This window comes from Pelodiscus sinensis, chromosome 16 (assembly GCF_052426305.1).
Source record: "Pelodiscus sinensis isolate ZL-2025 chromosome 16, ASM5242630v1, whole genome shotgun sequence".
NCBI lineage: Eukaryota > Metazoa > Chordata > Testudines > Trionychidae > Pelodiscus > Pelodiscus sinensis.
This window is the reverse complement of record NC_143067.1, coordinates 26,246,974-26,268,177: the sequence shown is the minus strand read 5'-3', so window position 1 is coordinate 26,268,177 and position 21,204 is coordinate 26,246,974. Positions and strand designations below refer to the sequence as shown.

The window sequence follows — 21,204 nt, the reverse complement described above, 5'->3', positions numbered from 1 at the left end:
TTCCATAAGCACCAACCAGAGCTGCCTCAGCTGAACACGTGGCATTGCAGAGGAGCCCCAAGCCACTGAGGCGTGGGACACGGCGTGGCCTAGCATGGCAGAGCCTCCTCTGCAAACTGTGGCCTGTCCCCACTGGCTGTCAAATGTGCTGAGGCAGAGTGCTGGAATTCAGCAGCAGCGTGGCACAGCTGAGCCATCTAGTGGCCAAGCTATGAATACGCAGTGACAGAGCATTAAAGGATTCGTGTCGTCAGCCCCAGAGAGCAACAGCCTCACTGCCCTTCCTAACCAGGGCATGCTTGCAGTGCTCCCGCCTTGTGTTGATAATATACAAACAATCTGAAAGAAACACCCACCAGCCATGCTGCTCTCTGGCCAGAACCCCAAGCAGCTGAGTCCTGTTGTGGCGATGTGGAGGGGACGCCTGTGCCATGTTAGCAGTGCCCCGTGCCTGCCCTACCCACCGCTGAAGTCCAAACCATGACCGTTCCCCTTCAGCCACAGTTACTATCATTTAGCAGCTCAGCGGTATTTCCCCCCACGTGCCACTGAATGAGGCATTTGGTAGCTTATCCCCATGGATCAAGCAAGTTTGTTATGTGTGTAGCTTTATATACGGATGACACATCAGAATATTATTCAACACTGAGTATTATTAGTAGTGCCATTGCTAGCTCCACCACGAAGGAGATCATTTTACAGACGAGGAAGCTGAGCCACATGGAGGGGAAGTAACTTGCCCAAGGTCACCCAGCAGGCCAGTGCCATAGGCAAAATAGATCTCCTGAGTCCCACAGTGTTGTATGCATTGGGCAACACTACTCATTTGAATGATCTTTTAAACATACCAGCTGCCGCCATGAGCTTTTATTTAAAGTGAATGTAGTGCAAGTCTAAGGTGCTGGGCTTCGAGCCCTGGAAAATGAATGGGCAATAGCTGAGCAGACTTCCCCCAGCACAGTCCATCTATGGGCCAGAGAAGAGTTGAATCTCCAGGGCTCATTTGATCTTTGCTCTCTCAGCTTGTTCCAGTTGCGATGGTGCTTTCAGGTTGTAGACATGTGTTTGCTAGTCACGCTCTCATGTCCCAGCTGCATTTCAAAGAGGCCACCAAACAGCTGTCCAATTCAGGCTGGAGGTCTCCATTTGCCTGGGGTGCCTGATCTAGATGCTGACTGGGTTTTTTCTCCATTCAACCCAACACTCTTCTCAATGTTATTAGTTTCAGCAAATCACAGCAAAGGGACAAGACATGCACCCACAACCCTGCCTGTCTTCTAATAAAGCAAATAATTATAGAATCGTAAGATTGAAAGGGACCTTGAGAATTCTTTTTGTCCAATCTCCTGCACTCATGGTAGGACTAAGAATTATTCTATATTATGCCTGACAGGTTTTGTCAAAGCTGTTCTTAAAAATCTTGAATGATAGAGATTCCACAATCTCCCTAGACAATTTATTCCAGTGCTTAACTACCCTGACAAAGATTTTCCTAATGCCCAAATCTAAGCTGACCTTGCTGAAGTTCAAACCCATTGCTTCTTGTCCTATCCTCAAGGAGAAAATTGTTCTTGGTAACCTTTAAAACAACTTTTTATGTATTTAAAAACGTATGTCACTCCTCCTCGGTCTTCTTTTCTCACCTAAACAATTTTTTTTTCAAATCTACCCTCAGGGGTTATGCTTTCTAGACCTACAATCACTTTGGTTGCTCTTCTCTGGACTTTCTTCAATTTGTCCACATCTTTCCTGATCTTTCCAGTGAAGTACTAAATCAGTGCTAAGTAGAGGAGAAGAATGATTTCTCATGTTCTGCTTATAACACTCCTTGTTAATATATCCTAGAATGAGGTTTACTTTTTTTTTTTTGCGCAACATTACATTGTTCATTCAGATTTAGCTTGTGATCCACTATGATCCCCAGATCCCTTTCCGCACTACTCCTTTCTAAGCTGTCATTTCCCATTTTATATATGTATCCATTTGATTGCGCCTTCCTAAGTGAAGCACTTTGCATTTGTCCTTATTGAATTTCATCCTATTTCCCTCAAACATTTCTCGTTTGTCCAGACCATTTTGAATTATGACCCTATCCTCTAAAGTGCTTGCAGGCCCTCCCAGCTCAGTATCATCTGCAAATTTTGTAAGTGTACTCTCTATACCATTATCTAAATCACTGATGAAGTTATTGAACAGAACCAGACCCAGAACTAATCTCTGTGAGGCTCAATGTGATATGCCCTTCCAGCATGACTATGAAGTATTGATAACTACTCTCTAGGAGTAGTTTTCCAACAGTTATGCATTCACCTTCTAGTAGTTCCATCTCAGTTGAATTTCCCTATTTATTGGTGAGGTTATACGAGACAGTAGGAAAAGCCTTACTAAAGTCAAGGTATACCACAGCTATAGCTTCCCCCCCTCCACAAGGCTTGTTACCCCATCAAAGAAAATTCTTAGGTTGCTTTCATGCAATTTGTTCTTGACAAATCCATGCTGACTTATTTATCAGCTTCTAAGTGTTTGCAAATTGATTGCTTAATTGTGTGCTTCATTATCTTTGAGTACTGAAGTTAAACTGACTGGTCTGTAATTCCCCAGGTTATCCTTATTTCCAATTTTATAGATGGTCACTATATTTGTCCTTTTCCAGTCCTCTTGAATCTCTTCTGTCTTCCATGACTTTTCAAAGTCATAGCTAATCGCTCTGATGGCACAAACACAAACACAGCCCCACACTCTCATACCCTCCTGCATAACACAAGAGGCACCCTCAGACTAACACACACATGCACACACACACTCATCTGCATGCAAAGTTCCCTGTGCAAAATTCTGTGACCGTAGCTTTTGTATTTTCTATTCTCAGCCCTGTGTGACCTCTTCATTTCCTTGCCAGCTCATTCTCCAGCCTTACGCATTGCATGCCAAGCCTCTTTGAGGAGACGGGGTGGGTGGGAGAGTGGACTGCTCATTCCTAAAAATTGATTCTGCCACTAGGTTTGCTGAGTTGGTAGAGACCAAGCAGGCAAGCTCCAACTCCCTGACTCCTGGGTGGGGACCATCATCAGGTAACTGGAAGGTACGTAGCCCCGCTGTCCGTTTACTTCCACCAGGCTCCATTCCTTGCTTCCCTTCTTATCATGAGGTTCCAGCACTGTCACGGGCTGCCCTGCCTGAAGACTGACCTCCTGGGGGCTCCTGGCTGTGAACGCATAACCTGCAACCACCTGGAAAAAGCAAGGAGATCAGATAGGTACAGAAAACCCTCACTGGAGAAAAGATCCAAAGGGAAGCAGGACATGAGGGCTAAAGTGATGAATGCAAGAATCCCACTCATTTAGGCCATATCAATTCAGAGAAGTGTACACTGTACACAGAGGGACAAGGGTGTGGAATTTCAGAAGCTCTGGCTACCTGTTTGCTTCTCAATTCAAGGAGTGAGTTACTGTCATTTAAGCCATGAATGCCCTGAGTGATGGGCCACACTCTGAGTGATGAGACAGACACAGATCAGTGTTGCAGCCAGGTCTACAAAAGGTAAAAATAACATTACAAACCAAAGGACATTTATAGTTGTTTGTGCCCAGGGTTAATCAAATCTCATCTGATCATTGCAGAGGTCAGGAAGGTCTTTTCCTCTAGCTCCAGCTTTGTACAACGGTCAGTTACACATAGGAGGAGTTCCTTTTTCTGGGATAGGGAATGCCAAACTAAATGGGCTCTGGATCCAGTCTGCCCTGTTCATTCCCAGCTTCCTTGGATGTGGTTACGCACATACATAACCAAGTAAGTCCTGTAGACACGTGTGTGTGTTGTGAGTGTGGCTGTATGTGCTTCCTCCAGTCTTGTGCAGTATGTGTCCAGACAGCTATATGCACAGAGGTCGGTGCCTGCAGATGTCTCCGCACTCACCTGGAAAGCTGGAGGGGCGATGAAGACCTGTGGACTGGGCCCTTCGGGTAAGGTGTAAGAATGCCGTCTTCTCTCAGCCCCAGTGTCTGGCACCAGCATCTGCATCCTGGGCTTTTGACTTTGGACCAAGTGATATGGTTGGAGTTTCCCAGCCTGGACGTACCCTCGGTGACCTGGCAGGACACACAGACTCGGTCAGGCTGGCACCAGTTCCCTGCTGCCAATAGCATGCCCTTTGGTGGATGGATTTGAGCATAGGAAAGAAGGAAGGGATGGTGACTAGTGCAAGGCTGCTCAGCTCTGCCAGTGAACCTCTCTGCTATTTGACTGCTTGACCCCACCATGAAGCATCACAAAGGGATCCTGAGATATTGCTGAGTGCAGGGGACCAAGTCATGGAACATCACAAATTGGGCAAACCCTGAGCATTATGCCCTTTGACTGCAGGCATATTAGAATTGAGCAACAATGGGTTTGGCAAAGCCAGTGGTGGGTCACATCTAGCTCTTGTTTCATCCAAACCCAGGAAGTACAGGCTGGGTGAGATAAAAGGTTCTGCTTCAGGCTAATCACCAAATACACACTTGGAACAGAATCACAACCGTCTGCTTTCTCAGTACATCAAGCTGTGCCCCGTGAGTTCCACCAGCAAAGCTCTGATATATTCCCATGCAAGCACACAGTCCAGAGCTACAGGACTAGAGTGTGATACAGGTCAGGCTTCCCAAAGGACCATGGATCTCCGTAAGGTTGCTCCAGACAGAAAAGACATGCAGCCCATACTCCAAGCAGTCTCTGCTTCCCCAGAAATTCCCAGATGGAAGCCTCCCTTGGGACAGTTCACCAGCACACAGCACTTTACTTTCTCAGACCATAGTTCTCCCTCCTGTTTTTCATACCAGCATGAGGGACCCTTGGGGTACGTCTAGACTGTGGTGCTATTTTGGGATACCAGAGGTATCCCGAAATAGCTATTCCACAGCTTTTGAACCAGCCTATTTTGAAATAACAGGCTCGCTATTCTGACGTCCCTGTAACCCTCACTCCATGATGGTTAAGGGATGTTTCAGAGTAGCGCTTTATTTCAAAATAAGGTATTTCAAAATTAGATTGAAATAAGATACGCAATTTGCATAGCTCAAATTGCATATCTTATTTCATCCTATGGGTGCAGTGTAGATGCACCCTGGGTGTCATGGGAAAAGAGGAAGTTCCTATAGTCCGCACAAGTACCTCCAGCATCCACTAGCCATCGGTTAGTGTTGCCCTTGGTGTCCACACCATGCAGGAGAGCCACAATCTGTCCCCTCTGTAGGGTCAGGTCCAGATCTTTGCTGCCACTGATGTTGCTTGTCACCTGGTAGAGCTTTTCTGGGCCATGTTTGCTGACAAGTGAAAGGACCCTGCGCTCCTCAGCAGGGCTAAGAGGCTAATGGGAGTAAGACAGGGAAAAATCGAGTCAGAAAATGTTTCCCACTGTGAGATCTTGCCCCGAGTGTGTTTTCTTTCTTGATTATTAGGGGTTATGTGATGAGTGGCAGCAGGGTGAGGAGCTCCTGTCAGTTGCAGTTAAACATCTGATCTGCTTTTGGGTATGAAGCTGGGTCTCCAGGGCTGTAGTCTGATGTGGAGAATTCCCTGGATCTCCACAATTACCAGCCATCCATTGTCAAGGAGTCAAAGCCCTCTGCATTGCAGTTAGCTATCCCCAACCTCACTTACTTACTTTCCAGTGAGGTGTTCTCCTGCATTTGTGACCCTGAGAACTTACCTCAATATCTCTAATGGGAGAATGTGTCTGGCTCCTACCTGTATCATAGGACTCGGCGTGACCTTCTCAAATTTCTGGCAGAAGGAGTTAAGCTGAGCAGTAGATTGGCTTAAAGTGTCCTTGACCATCTTCCAGAAAGTGGGCATGGGGATGTGGCTATGTGGCAGCTGTGGAAAGAGACCCTGGGATTAGAGATAGTGCTGAGGGAGAAGGGCTGTGCAGAGAAACATCCATGGGAAGGCTATAAGGAAGAGGGGGAGTATAAGTAAAGGGAATCAGAAACCATGAGAGAACAGGAGTTTCTACATGTAGGTTGTGTCTAGACTGGCCAGTTTTTCTGGAAAATCAGCCACTTTTCTGGAAAAACTTGCCAGCTGTCTACACTGGCCGCTTGAATTTCCGCAAAAGCACTGACTTCCTACTGTAAGAAATCAGTGCTTTTTGCGGAAATACTTTGCTTCTCCCGTTCGGGCAAAAGTCTTTTTCTGAAAGACTTTTGCGCAAAAGGGCCAGTGTAGGCAGCAGAGATTTCTTTTCCGCAAAAAAGCCCCGATGGCGAAAATGGCGATCGGGGCTTTTCTGTGGAAAAGCGCATCTAGATTGGCACGGATGCTTTTCCGCAAAAAGTGCTTTTGCGGAAAAGCATCCTGCCAATCTAGACGCTCTTTTCTGAAAATGCTTTTAACGGAAAACTTTTCCGTTAAAAGCATTTCCGGAAATTCATGCCAGTGTAGACGTAGCCTTAAAGAAGCCTGAGCCCCCTCCTCAACAAAAGCTGCTCCTGTCTGACTTTGAACTACAGCCCCTTGCCATGCATGCAATGGCCAGTGATGCCCTAGGGTCTTAGGGGAAGGCTCCAAGGAGATGAGGAAAATTCTGGTTTGATCAGATCATCTCCACAGGACAGGAGCTGTTCTTGTTCTGCATTTGTATAGCATCTAGCAAGAGAGGCAGGTCTATAACTAGGACCCTTGGCAGTACCACAATCATAACCATCAGTGGGCCATGTGGAACTCCCTCATATGGGACAGGGCCATCCCTAGCAGTCTAGAAGAAGCAACTCCAGCCCACCCACAAAAGGGAAATGGACACATGCAAATAAATGTGTGACCTCAAGGGGGAGCTCAGTGTAGCTGCCTCTAGAGTCAGGGCAGGAGGAAAGACCCTGCTACTTAGGATAAACCTCTTCGGCTGCCCCCTGCCGCCCCATCTATGGGGATCAGTGGTGTAGCTTATCTACTGAGGCTACATACAAGAGCCCCTAATGCATGTGCTAGCTCAGTATATTACCTGGGCCAGCTCTATTTCTGCCTCTTGGAGCATCTGCTTGGCCAAGTCCCTCTGAAGGGCCACAAGTGAGTACAGTATCTGCTTCAGCCACTGCACGGCCACGTGGTTGAATGTGGGGAGCTCGGACAGCAATAGAGCGTTGATGGCGAGGTAGGTGTTCATGGTGGCCTCCTCATCATATGTCATGTTGCCTGTCTCACTCTTCTTCTCCTCGATCTCCTCATAGTCCAGCAGCTTGTCCAGGCGCTTCCTGATCAGCTGTTGTGGCCCCTTCAGAGTCTCTGACAGGCTGCAGAGCGGCTGGTAGACCAACTGGTCCAACCGTCTCCTCTGTTGGAGAGAATCCAGAGGCACCCCTGTGAAATCCTGTTGTCCCCAAATCTGCCAGGCACATAGCAGCACCCCAGCCTAAACATCAGGAATAGCATGGGGGACCCTTGCAATTCATGCTCTCCAGTCCTGTCATAAATGGTATGTTGGTGCCCAGCTCTCCTGCATGGCTGGTGGCCATGAGAGAAAGGAATTCTTAGGTCTGCAGAGAGAAACTTCTGGCTCCTACTCATCTGATATAAGAGGAGCTTCCATTAGGCTCAACAAGGAGGCCTTTTGCAAACAGACCCCAGGCAGCTCTCACTAGTTACCAGATTCCACACATGATTTGTATCTTCTCAGGCACCTTTCCACCCATAGCCAGATACAACAACAGGTATCCTTCCCCAAGGGTTTATTAGAACACTAAGAACCACCAACCCACCCAGCTAATTCTGAGCCACTGAAACTGCAGCAGTGATCAGTGTGGGACAGAATGTAGGAAGAGCAGGCTTCAGAGGGTGTTGAGTCCCTGGCAATAAGTAGGCATCATGGAATGACATAGGCATGGTGATAGTGAGGTTGGGGAACATTTGTAGTGATAAGCCTAAATTTTGATTAGGGGGCCAGGGATCCTTCAGAAGTGGTGGGAGGGCTGGAGCTGAGGCACACGTTCCCTGTGGAAAAATGTTCACCAGCAGGTGTGATGGATAGGAGGAGTGCTGTCCAGCATTTGGTGACGAAAGGATTAAACTCAAGTAGCTAGCGGGTGCTGGCAGAGAGCCTGGAGAGCCAATGGCTGAGGGTGTTGAAATTTGAATTAAAAAGATATACCTGCCTGCTGTTTTCTTTGTAAGAGTTTTTAAGCTAGGAGCTGGCAAAATGAATTGAACCAGGCAGAACTACCATGCCTACAAGGAATACTGGGCATGGAAATAGATTGGACCTTGAAGCACAGATCGTGAGTAGATGGGGGGAAAAATGTATATTAGTCACGATCAGGTTACTTTCTTTGTTTTGTTGTTTGATTAAACTTCTCTGTGCTAAGTCCATGTGCCCCCCATTCACTGTATCTAAGATGCACCCAGAGATACCATTTTTTCTGTGTTTTAATCTGTTCTTTTCTTAGTTGCTCTGTAATACCTAGAAACCAAGTATGCTTTATCATGTAAAGCTTTTTTTATTTATTATTAAATAAAATCACCTTTTTTTAAGGCAATGATTTGATTCTCATATCCTGGAAGGTAGCAGGAGGTCTGTATGTGCATGCCTAAGACTGAGAGGTCAGCTATCAGAGATTGCAGTTTGTTTTCTCTTTTTTTTTCTTCAAGCTCTCTTGTGGTAAAAGAGCTTGGGGTACCTCTCTGGAAAAAGTTCAAGTGCTTCTTCCTGGGTCTAAGAAGGGGATGTTTACACTTGATGGTGGCAGCCTATTTCCCAAGGCCAGGGAATATCTAACCTTTGGGAGTTTTTTTAAGCAGAAGCCTATAGAGGTAAGGTATGTAATGTCTCTTGAGGGCCCCCACCTCCCGCACTCGAAGTGCCAAAGCACGGGGAACAGCCTTGACAGCAGGCAAGTCCAAAAGCCTTTGTAATTGCCTTTCCTATGGGCCTCTCCTCAGATGCAGCCCTGCCCTCACTTCTAGCTGTAGGCTAAGGAGAACAGCTCTGGGTGGAACCCGCAGGGGCATCACTTAAGCTCCCTGCCCACACAGATGTGACACGGCACTCACAAACTCTGGGAAGATGGTGCGATGGAGCATTCCTGCCAGGCGGCGATACTGCTGGGCAGCGCCCTCTTCCATTTCTAGCTCACACTCATGTGGTTTGGAAAGGAGGAAGACCTGGGAGACAGGAGAAAAAGGGACAGAGAACCTTTGAACTGTCCATCTGTGTTCAAACTTGGCTGTGTCAGCCTTCCCTGAAGGCAAGTTCAGAATGCAACCTACCCTGTTCAAGCCAGTTGTAAACTCCAGGTACTTATCGTTTCTTCCACCCAACCTCCTGTCTGCTTTTCTTTGAGAGTAAAACTACCGCAGCTGTCCCACATCCTGCAGTGTTCAACACCAAGGCACTCAGGCTGATGCGTCTAAACTGCCTCCAATAATAAAGCAATGGACTCAGCCTGGCATCTCGAAGTTACCCTATATACGAAGCCAGTGCTCCAAGCAACTCTAGTAGCAAGCCAATTTGTGCGTTCAATGCTTAGGAATGACACCCAGATCAGGGTGCAAACCAGGTGCAAGAGCCCCCCTCCAGTAACAAACAGGTGTCTGCAGCCCAGCGATCACAAGAAACCCTGCAGAAGTCCAAATCCACTCCTGGTCTGAGATCTGGCTGTCAAGTTTCCAGGGCTGTTGCACTCTCCCCTGCAGCAGTGTATCTGGGGCCATTTTGGTACTCCCTGGCACACGGAAGTATGGGGGCGTGGCTACTGTGAACTCTCATGCTGTCCAGAGGACTTAGCCTGAGATCATATAACCTCAGGTTCTCTGCCAGGAGGTGGAGACTGGGGAGCTCATGCGAAGAGAGAGGTGGCTCACAAATGTCCCCGGTCCAATACTGTGACAGCCTGAGCTCCTAGAGGCTTTGGTTTGACATCTCCCCTCACGGACAGCATCTCTCCCACGGCTGCCCTTCAAAGGCAGCATTCAATCCTGAGGGGGGAATCCAACCTGTAAGGATTTGGCCTGGCCCAGAGATAAAAATCCCCTGCCCGCCAGCCATAAGGACCCCTGCCTGAGGGCAGCTGCTGAGGTGACTGGAGCTCTTAGCTCTGCCATCCAGATGGGTTCTCTTCCTCTTCAGAGGAATACTCTCCAATCCCCTCAGTCTGTGAGCTGTGTACTGTTCCTAGCAGGGCTTCCATGGAGCACTACCCGAGAGTGCCAGGCTCAGACTGGGCTAGCGTCTCCTCCATCCCAAGTGCGCCCTTCTCTCCCCCACCCTCCACCGGAGGAGGTCACGTGCAGCTCCTTTCAGGCCCTCTTCACTACCGAAAAAGTGGGAGCCAGAAGCAGTGACTATGATGCGGGGAGGGATCTTTGTCCCCGCAACCACAGTGTGGCTGTTGTTTCTGAGGGCTGAGCTACACTTGAGGCCTGTGGAGGCTCCTGTGGGAACACTGCAGGGTTTGCTGGGTTTGTTTAGAAGGTGATTTGTCTCTGTGCTTGTGGCTGAGGGACTGGCACGTGCAGCTGGATGAGGGATTAAGGAGCTGCTAAGCAGCCAAATGGTGCATTAGGAGTCAGGTCATTTCCATGCAGAGGATCATATCATCTCAGGCTTACCAGGGGATTTCCCCGGGGCCGGGATGGGGCACACGCAACATACAGCTTCCCAGCAGCCTTAAGTCCCTGAGGAAAGAGTATCTGATCACAGCCCTGCCCAGATAAGCCACTGAGCATACTGTCCTGGGTGCTCAACACTATTCCCTGACTCCTGGTGCCATGGTGTGAAAACTAGAGTGATGGCATAGTCCTCTCCGGGCTTCCAGCCAGTCCCCTGCTGCCAATACAGGGTTGTTCTCTGGGGCTTTTTCCAGGCTAGTTTCAAAAGTCCCAAGGAATGGGGCTTCCACCATTTCCCTGGCAGACCATTCTGAAAACTAGTATCTCACTGGCATCTCAGCTATTCAGCCTCTGTTTCCTTAGTTCCACGCCCCCCCCTCCCCAAATTCCCGTCTTTCTTTAAGCCCCTCCCATATTTATGAAGAGCTACTCAGCCCCTTCTCCTCCTCTTTTAGCTTAGCCCATTTAGCACTTTTCATTGCTCTTTATGAGTCCCTCCTTCCAGTCCCCTGAGCTTTCTGGGTGCTCTTATCTGAGCTCCCTGCAGTTGGTCAAAATCTACCAGGCAACTCCCTGTCTAGAGATGAAGGCAGGCCTCCAGGACAGCCTCCAGGACCAGGCCACCTTCCACAGAGAGATGGCACCTGTGGGAGGGCTGAGAAGCAAAGAAAGCCAGGGCAGTTGCTTGCTGTGTCATCCTGTTTATTTATTCCTCACAAGGTGAACTTCTCCCCCGTGCAGAGAATCAGTAAGGCCCAGGCATCATTTCAATTCAGTTCAGCGTGGGGACTTTAGAACCCACAGACCTTACATGACCCCTGAGAGTCCTCTGCACTGGGGTAGATTTCACCCATCAGAAACTAGCCCCCAATCCCGCCAGGTGCTGAGCACCCTCAACTCTCATTGGTTTCAGGTGGAGTGGAAGGTGCTCAGCCATCCACAGGAGCTTGCCTGGACTACCTCATAGGATCTCTAACCCCCAAGCATTATGGGATGAGTAGGCTTTACCTGTAAGTTGTCCAGGTAAGTGGCTATGTTCTCTTTCAGCTCAGCCGCACAAGATGCCAGGGACTGAAATTTTTCCTCCAGATAGTCAAACTCTTTATCCTCTGTCTGAAAGTCAATGGGGAGAGGATATAACATGAGCTAGTCCAAGCAGGGACAGTGCTCCTCCAGACCAGTGGGATGGGCTGGATTGCAGCACCAAATGGAGTGACTCGGACAATACTTAGGGAATACAGAGGGGAAAAATCCTGGGAGTTTTGCCATGGGCTTCATCAGACTCAGAATGTCTCCCAGAATATACATGAATGGTAGTAGAATCATGCAGGGTAGAGGCAAGGGACAGAAAGGCTTTTAGTGTTTTTTGGCAAACACACCAGCCAGAGCCTACAGTAAAGATCCACTCCACTGGGTTTGTTTCCCTTACTTGAGATCCTCAAGGGTCCCTCATTTGAGTCCCCCAATCCATGCCTTTAGGGTTAAGCAAGCTACCTCCACAATGCTCCATGGTTTTGCATACCAAGAGCATGAATCAGATACCTGAGCTCAGACCACTAAGCCAACTTTTAAATTTGGGACAAATGAACTCAGGCGAGTCACATGAGGACATAAGAATCTTATATGAGGTCATGAAGCACATGATCTCAGCATCGATCATCCTAGAACCTCCGTGTAGTTTGACACGTCACATTTACAAGCCACAGAAACACCACATGTGACAAATGAGGTGCTTTCAGTAAGTGGCCTTGCTGCCCTTGCTTTAAGAGTTTTCCTCCACCTGTGTAACTAGCACACACATACTGTCTGCTTCCTGGGAGCTGGATGTGAGCAGGAGCCTCACCTTGGGCACAATGCCAGCTTCGTGCATGAAGAACCGGCTCAGCCGCGTGGTCTTCTTGGCAATGGAGTGTTTGTTGAGCCGTCCAAGGCGCTCCCGCAGTGTCAGCTGCTCGACTTTGTTGTATTTGGTAGCTGCCTCAGGACAGAAGGGGAGGAAGATAAACAGGTGAGGGAATCAAGAAATATCTAAGCCCTGGATCCCTGGCAGGGATCTCATCTCATTCAGTTCTTTGGGGCCCAAATGCAGAGCAGTGACCCCTCCTTTGAGGGAGGGATCATGACAAGCTGTAAATCACCTACCTGTTTACTCCATTACTTCCTGTAGCTGTCCCCTGGACACTGTTACCCTCCCCCATGCCTCTTAACTTTCTGGCCAAGGCCTGTCTCTTGCTGAATGTTTGTGCAGTGTCTAGCACAACAGGGCCCTGATCCCCCCCTGTATCACAGGTGCTACTGTGATAGAATCATAGAATTGTAGAACTGGAAGAGACCTCAAGAGGTCATCGAGTCCAGTCCCCTACCCCAGTGGTCACCAACCAGGAGATCAGGATCTACCAGTAGATCTTGGAGCCTCTGACAGGGTGATCCTGACTGGTTTGGCTAGGAAGCTCTCAAGTGCTGGCACCTCAGTTGCCCCTCCATCCATTGTCAAGCTGCTCCTGCCCTCTGCCTTGGAGCTGACCCTTGGAAGCCTCCTGCTTGTGTGCAGGGTGTAGGGGGGGGGGAGGGCTGTTGCCAGGGTGTCCCTCCTCCCCCCACTCCTATACTCTGTCTCCACAGAGTGAAGGGGATGGAGGGAGCTGGCAATGCAAATCTCTGTCACTCACACACTGTGTGTGTCTCTCTGTCAGTCTCACAAACACGCACTGTCCTTCCCTCTCATCTCCTGACCCAACACGTACTTGGGGGGTTCTTGCTACTTCTTTTTACTGCTTGCAAAGTGGGTTAGTTTTAGTGTTTGACTGGACTGTGCATTTCATAACTTTAATTTCTCTCATGCTTAAATTTAATTCTTTGAGTACTAAAACACCTCACTGGTCATGTCTGGAGTAATTGCCCCTAGGGTTGGTTGGGCTCCTAGAGGTGGCTGGCATGCCCCCACAGCCCCCTGAGAAGGTCAGAGCAGGGGCTCTCCATCCTTGCCAGCAGACACCACTCCTGCAGCTCCCATTGATCAATAATGAAGAACCATGGCCAGTGGAGTCAGTGCCTGAGGGGCAGCACATGGAGCCATTGCTGTACATGCCAGCTGCTTTTGGAGGGGAGGGGGGCTGGGAGCTGCCTTGGCTCTGCTGCTCTATCCCTGGGGCAGCTGTCTAATTGCTCCTAGGGTAGGCAGGACTTGAGCCCACTCCTCTGTGCTCCCCAGGCAGCTGCCCTAATCCCTAGTCCACCCCCCTACCCTACTCTACCTTCAGTGGGTCCCTTATCCTGTGCCTGGTCACTCCCAGGGTGGGCGGAGGGGGTGGCTTGAAGGTAGAGAGGTGGAGTGGGATCTCCAGTCAACTTGAGGATGAGCATTAGCCCCTGGAGCACAGGCCGGTGGGCTCAATCCCGCCCCCCTCCACCCACTCAGGTAATGGCTGGGCCGCCAACACAGGCTGCCTGAGGGATAGACCTGGCTCCCATATTAGGGAGGCAGGATAAGGGACCTGCTGAAGGTAAGGTAAGGTGGGGGAATAGAGCATTTGCCTGCAAAATACAGTGTGGTGGTTTAAGACCAGTCCTCCTTAGGCAGCCCCAACCCATCCTGGGAGCAACTAGACACAGGAAAAGGGAACTCCCACCCAAAGGTGGGGTGAGCTCGGCTCCTGAATGGACCAGGAGATACAGCACTTGCCTAAGGAGAACAGGATTGTGGGTTGCGGTCTCTGCCCAAGCCCTGCCCATCCTGGGAGCAACCAGACAGCCAACACAGGATAGAGAACCCACCAAAAGTAGGGAGATGAGGAGAGCTCAGCTCTGGAGTGGCCTAGGGCATTCACCTGGAAAGCACAGGGCAGTGGGCTCAAGTCGTGGCTGCTCTGGGAGCAGCTAGACTGCTGACCCAGGCTCCTGCACTAGGAAAGCAGGATAAGGGATCCCCTGAAGGCAGGGCAGTGAACCCTGGAGTGTCCCAGGGCAGTGCCTCTCAACCAGTGATCCAAGCATTCTTAGGGGCACTGAAGAGAAGCCTGGGAGTACATCAACACAACTGAAATTTGGAGAAAACTGAGTTTTTGTTTTAAGTTTTACAGCATTTTATTATTTTTGTACTTTTTACACCCAACTATTCCATCACCCACCCAGATACAATTAAGTTGTTTAAACAAATGTGTTGCAATGGTAAAAAAAGAAATTGTTTGTGTGAAAACTGTAGGTACTGGGAGGTACTTAATTTTTTTTTTAAGGGATACTTTATAAAAAAAGGTTGAGAAACACTGGCCTAGGGGATAGGGCATTTGCCACACGCCCAAGACTAGAGCCTGCACCCCTACCCCAGTGAGGGTAGATTCAGGGAGGAAGGGCAATAGAGCAAGCAGGGTGAGGCCCCAGAGAAGGGAGAAAGGAAGCTGAACAAGGGTGTTTGGGTTGGAGGTAGATCTTACATTGCACTACATTGAAAAAGTGATTTTATGGTTAAAAAGGTTGGAGACCACTGCCCTACCCTCACAGCAGGACCAAGCACTGACTAGATGATCTCTGGCAGGTGTCTAACTTGCTCTTAAATATCTCCAGAAATGGAGATTCCACAACCTCCGCTAGGCAATTTATTCCAGTGTTTAACCACCCTGACCGTTAGGAAGTTTTGTCCAACCTAAACCTCCCTTCCTGCAATTTAAGCCTATTGCTGCTTGTCCTGTCAGAGGCCAAGGAGAATAAGTTTTCTCCCTCCTCCTTGTAACACCCTTTTAGATACTTGAAAACTGCTATATGTCCCCTCTCAGTCTTCTCTTTTCTAAACTAAACAAGCCAATTATTTCAGTCTTCCCTCATAGCTGCTCATGGTTTCTAGACCTTTCATCATTTGTGTTGCTCTTCTCTGAACCTTCTCCAATTTTTCCACATCTTTCTTGAAATGTGGTGCTGAGAACTGGACACAATACTCCAATTGAGGCCTAATCAGTGCAGAGTAGAGCAGAAAAATGACTTCTCGTGTCTTGCTCACAACTCTCCTGTTAATGCATCCCAGAATCATGTTTGCTTTTTTTGCAACAGCATCACACTGTTGACTCATGTTTAACTTGCAGTTCACTATGACCCCTAGATCCCTTTCTGCAGTACTCCTTCCTAGACAGTTACTTCCCATTCTCTATGATCGAAACCAGAGCCAGCCCAAGGTACGGGCCAGCCGGGCTACCGTCTGGGGTGCCCCATTGTAGGGGGTGCCAGGCTGGGCAGGGACAGGGCCGCGCATACACTGGGCACCTGGTGCACTCAAATGGCTCGGGCTGGCCCTGAGCGAAACAGATTGTTCCTTCCTAAGTGGAGTACTTTGCATTTGTCCTTATTAAACTTCATCCTGTTTACCTCAGACCATTCCTCTAGGTTGTCCAGATCATTTTGAATTTTGACTCTCTCCTCCAAAGCAACCCCACCCAGCTTGGTATCACCTGCAAACTTAATAATCGTACTCTCTATGCCATCATCTAAATCATTCATGAAGATATTGAACAGACTCCTGCAGAACCCCTTCCAGCATGATTGTGAGCTGTTAATAACTACTCTGAGAATGTTTATCCATCCAGAAATAATAGGACACAACAATAGTAAAACACAAAGAAAGGATCACAGGAAATGTAACGTTACTCTTATCAGACTGATTAGTGGAAAGAAACAGACTTCTCAAACCACTCAGAATATTCAGACATAACAGGCTGACATTTTAAAAGAGGGGTGAGGGATAATTTTTGACAGGGGGCCACTCCAAGATTTTGGAAAGTGGTCGAGGGTTGCACTCTTCCATGATATTAATGGAGGAGATGCAGGGTCTGGGATGGAGGTTGGGTACAGAATGGAGCTTGCGGTAAAGGATTGGGGTGAAGAAGGGAGAATGGAGTCTGGGAGGGAGTTGGGATGAAGCAGGGCAGGGGATTGGGGTTCAGGGGATTGGGGTGTGACCTAGGGTAGAAGGGGATTGTGATCTGGGGCAGGAGATTGAGGTGCCAGATCTGGGAGGAGATATGGGTATAAGAGGGGGACAGGGGGTATGGGTATGTTCAGTGGGGGCAGGGTAGAGAGTTGGGGCAGGAAAGGGCTGGGGTGCCAGAGGCAGGCTGTGGCCAAGAGGCTTACTTGCCAGCTGCCAAACTAGCCTGCCTGCCTCCCTGCAGAGCTTAAAATGTTTCCCAGCCAGCCTGCCTGCCTATGTGCTTCATGAATAACTGAGCAGAGGAGAGGGGGGATGGTTCTTCTTAGCTGCCTGTTATTCCAGTGTTTCCCAACTTTTTTTGGCCAAGGTACCCCTTTATAATTTCGAGGAACCCCATCAGGAAAATTGGTCGAGCAAAAAGAGGAAAAAAAAAAGAAAAAAGAAGATAGCTGTCTCTTTAACGGGGGGGGGGGGGGGGGGGGGGGGGGGGGGAGTTCCAAGTTCTCACTGAACCCTTACTTTCACAGAGCACTATTTGGGAAACACTGTGTTACTCCAACAAACAGCTCACATTGGCTGGGGTGTGCCAGAAACTGGCCTGTGGGAATGTGCTGGGGGCGGGGTGACTCCTAAAACTTCCCCCCTCCCTCCAGTTTTAAAACAGAAATGGAGCCCTGCAGCTGCGTTTCTGCACAGTGTGCGGGACAAGAAGGAGAGCCTGCCTGGGGCTCCCTGCTCACTCCGTGAGCTGGCCAAAGCCATCCCATGGGCTATATTTTGCCCAGGCCTGTTTTAAAAACTGCTTGTAGTTTCATGCCTGCAAATCATATGGCTAGGACAGAACTCTGGCACTAATGACTGGCTGCAGAAGTCATCTGCATGCTGCTAGATAGTATTCAGTGTATTCAAGTGAATTGCTTGGTTGAATACAAATAATTTAGAAAAGAAGAAATAAAAAAGAATGTTACAAGCTTGTCTGTATTTTGCACCATTGGGTAGGGTGACTTTGACTTTTACTGCTCTGAGACCAACAACAGATAGGTCAGTTTCACCTTCTCTTTTAGTCATTTTCAGTTCAAGGCTTCCCCACAGGCTGCAGTGTTTGTTCTGCTATTGGGAGTGCTAGTATAATAATATTCACCTGGTACCTTGAAGCCATAATGAGATCAGGACCCCAGCATGCTAAATGCTGCTAGAGGCTGTCCCAGTCTGGAAGAGTTTACAATCACAACAGACAGAGGCTGTTGTTCCTCGGCAGGTTAAAGCCAAAAACTAAAAACTCTTTTCAATGGAATAACAATGAGTGGAGATGTTTCTGACTGATCTTAGGTTTTACAGACCCTCCATAATCCTGACAAGCCCTCTAACTTGCCAGTTCCTTCTCACCTACTTCCTTGCGCCTCTTGTACTCATTGATGTTGGTGTTCATCTCGAGCATCATGCTGGCTGCGCTCTGCAGGGCAAAGTAAGCTTTGTCACTGGCCGGTGTATTCTCCAGGATCTTCTGCAGCAGAAGCGGGTACTTAGTGACCCTCTGCACTGGCATCACCAGGAAGAAGCTCAGGTCTGAAGCACCAGTGTGAGATCTGCATGAGAGGCAAATGGGGAGAAATATGAGAATCTTGAGTGCAGCTGAACTCGTGGGCTACGTCTACACTGGCCCCTTTTCCGAAAGGGGCATGCTAATTTTAAACTTCGTAATAGGGAAATCTGCGGGGGATTTAAATATCCCCCGCGGGATTTAAATAAAGATGTCTGCCGCTTTTTTCCGGCTTGTAGAAAAGCCGGAAAAGAGCGTCTAGACTGGCCCGATCCTCCAGAATAAAGACCTATTCCGGAGGATTTCTTATTCCTACTTCAAAGTTCAGATGTGCCCAGTCATGAGGGAGTGACTGGGGTGGCAAATGGGCATCTGATGATGCCTGTGATGAAATGAGGGCAATCACCTTCAGGGAAGCTCCATTTCAGAATAAGGTCCCAGGCTAATCGCCTCCACCCCCTACATCCATGTGATGTGTAGCAGACACCCCCACTACCCCACACACAGACCCCTAATTGCCCAGTAGTGTAGAGGGCAGGATCCTACGTGCACATCACAGATGGGCAGTGCCATTGTTCCCATTTTCTCTTCAAATTCACGGCTGGATCCTCAGCTGCTGAAAATCAGCATCTCTGTAGCTCCCCTAGTGCTGGAGCTTTGCTGATTTATACCAGCTGAGGTCCTGGCCACCTACACTGGGGAGCTCAGAGCCAGGTGTTCAGGGATTTCCTGTCTGTGAAGCCCAGATCGCAACCTTCCCAAACCTGTGAACTGCCACCCCTCATAGCCATGCCAAGCAAGGGAGGAATTTCAGAAGGGTAGGGGGGAGCAGCCGTGGGCACTGGGACATGACTTGCTTTTCATCCCATTTCCCAGCCTATCCGGAAGTGAGAGGAAAGTACTTGCATACTGTGCATGCCTCTCACACCTGCCTGGTGAAGGGAGGGAGCAGAGGAATAAATCACGGCATGAAAGTACTTTTTCCTCACTCCCTGATACCCAGGGAACAGGATGAAAAGCAAGTCATGTCCCAATGTGCATGGCTGCTGTACCCCCTACCCTCCCGAAAATCCGCCCCGGAGGCCAAGTCACTGTGATGACCATCTCAGCCAACACCACCCAGGGAGTGACAAAAAGAGACAGCCAGTCACTGAGGGATTTCCTAGCCTCAAGAAACAGTGCCATGCCTGGGAGCTTGGTGAAGGTAGGACTGGGGGAGGCAAGCCCCCAGCCCCACCTCCAGCTCCACCCCTTCCCATCCCTGGCCCCCAATGGGGAGGCAGGGCAGTGTGCCACAGGCGTCCCCCCCAACCACAGGGAAGGGAGGTAAGCAGGTGGGCATGAACTTGCCCCAGAGCACAGGGAGAGCTGGTGCTGGGGGCAGCAACACTCTGCCCCCAGAATGCCTACAGCAGGTATTCTGGGGGTGGAGTGTGGGCGGGGCCATGCCTGGTGGTTTGGGAAGGCAGAGCCTTCCCCCTCCTAGGCTACTGGATGTCCATGGTGCCATGCTTGTTTAGGGAACAGGTTCTGGGACCGATTCTTGTCTTGGGGACAGAGAGAGGGAGGGCTGGGGGAAGAGAGACAGCCAAGCGACGAGCTGCGGTTAGCAGAGTGTATGCTGCAGCAGGCTGACCAGCCTCTCTCCCTGCAGCACTGTTCACTCTGATTTGTCATGTTGAGATCCAGAAATGGAGTTCCAGGCTATGAGGCAGAGTAAGAAACTCCAGCAGCCCCCTCTCCTGCAGTACCCAGGCATCAGTGCCCTGCTTAAGAGCATGACAAGGGAAGTGAGAGTGCCAACAGCAAACCAATGTCAGCTCTTGCCCTGGTCATGCTGAGGGCAACCTGCAATTCACCAGCAGGCCCCTTTCCACATGTGGGCGAGGAGTCCCTGTTTGCTGGCTGTGGGAGGGGAGTAGGCAGGTGCTGCTCTCACTTATCTGCCTCCCTTCTAGTCCAGTCCAAGGCAAATGCAGCTCAAAGCAAGGGGTAGGATTTGTGAACCTTTCCTGGCAATGAATTAATACCCCCATCCATCAGGTGTGTCAGGGACAGCAGTGGCATCCCGAAATGCTGGGGAGTGCCCACCCCCACCCCTTCTTCTCCCTGTCCCCTTCCAACATCATATCCTGTCCAGTAGGACTAGATGGGTATCCCTTCTGAATTTGTCAAGGCTGTTTCTCAGTCAGCCGCAAGGGGGCAATATTGAGGCAGGATGGACCTGTCATCAGGAGCACATGGTCAGATAGGGTCAAAGTGCTGAGAATGCAGTTAGGGTCTCCCACCTGACCACAGGTGCCATTTATGGGAGGTTAGGAGGGTCAGCACTCCCCCTAAAGTTTGAACCACTGGATTTCATATCTGAGGTTTGCTTAAAGGGCATGCCTTCCTGCAGCTGGAGTTTGTGCTGCTCCCAGCTTTGCCTCTGGAGTAAGCAAGATGATTAAGACAACAAAAGGCTTTGTTATTCAAGAAAAACTTGTGTTTGTTGTTTTTCCAGTCGCAGACTCACTGGGCTGTCCCTCTGAGGCTTGTCTACTCACTGTCTTTTTTTCTTCCTCCCCCTCCTCTCCCTGCCCCCTTATTTATTCTTGGATCTGGACTTCCAACACTCCAGTCATCTGAAGAAGTGGATTGTACCCACAAAAGTGCATGATACCATCTACATGTTTTAGTCTTTAAAGACTTTAAAGTTCTATTAGACTATTTGTTGTTTTTAAAGTTTTTCCTGTTACAGACTAACTCAGCTACCCCTCTGAGGGTATGTCTACACTACCCCGCTAGTTCAAACTAGCGGGGGTAATGTAGTCATCCGCAGTTGCAAATGAAGCCTGGGATTTGAATTTCCCGGGCTTCATTTGCATGAAGCCGGCCGGCGCCATTTTTAAATGCCGGCTAGTTCAAATCCCGTGCCGCGCGGCTACACGCGGCACAGAGTAGCTAGTTCAGATTAGGCTTCCTAATCCAAACTAGCTGTACTCCTCGTTCCACAATATACTGGATTTAGAAAAGGTACAGAAAAGGAAACAGAAATGATTAGGGGGGGAAACAGCTTCCACAAGGAAAGATTAACAAGACTGGGGCTTTTCAGCTTGTAAAAGAAATGACTAACAGGTGAGGGGATATGTTAGAGGTCTAGAAAATCATGAATGGTGTGGAAAAACAGAATAAG

General features: G+C 49.2%; 1 protein-coding gene across 3 annotated transcripts in view; it reads right to left on the bottom strand.

The window, feature by feature from the left end:
• Positions 1–852: 852 nt before the first annotated feature.
• The window catches only part of ARHGEF37 (Rho guanine nucleotide exchange factor 37), a 50,644-nt gene continuing 30,292 nt past the window's right edge, over positions 853–21,204 (bottom strand). For all 3 annotated transcript variants that reach the window (XM_075900219.2, XM_014581080.3, XM_089769529.1), the window contains 9 exons: positions 17,876–18,075; positions 12,419–12,549; positions 11,584–11,688; positions 9,019–9,129; positions 6,977–7,306; positions 5,725–5,853; positions 5,149–5,344; positions 3,916–4,088; positions 853–3,230 (listed from right to left, as the gene is read on the bottom strand). In XM_075900219.2, the coding sequence (XP_075756334.2) occupies positions 2,997–3,230; positions 3,916–4,088; positions 5,149–5,344; positions 5,725–5,853; positions 6,977–7,306; positions 9,019–9,129; positions 11,584–11,688; positions 12,419–12,549; positions 17,876–18,075 (1,609 nt within the window). In that variant the 3' untranslated portion in view covers positions 853–2,996. The remainder of the gene's footprint in view (positions 3,231–3,915; positions 4,089–5,148; positions 5,345–5,724; positions 5,854–6,976; positions 7,307–9,018; positions 9,130–11,583; positions 11,689–12,418; positions 12,550–17,875; positions 18,076–21,204) is intronic.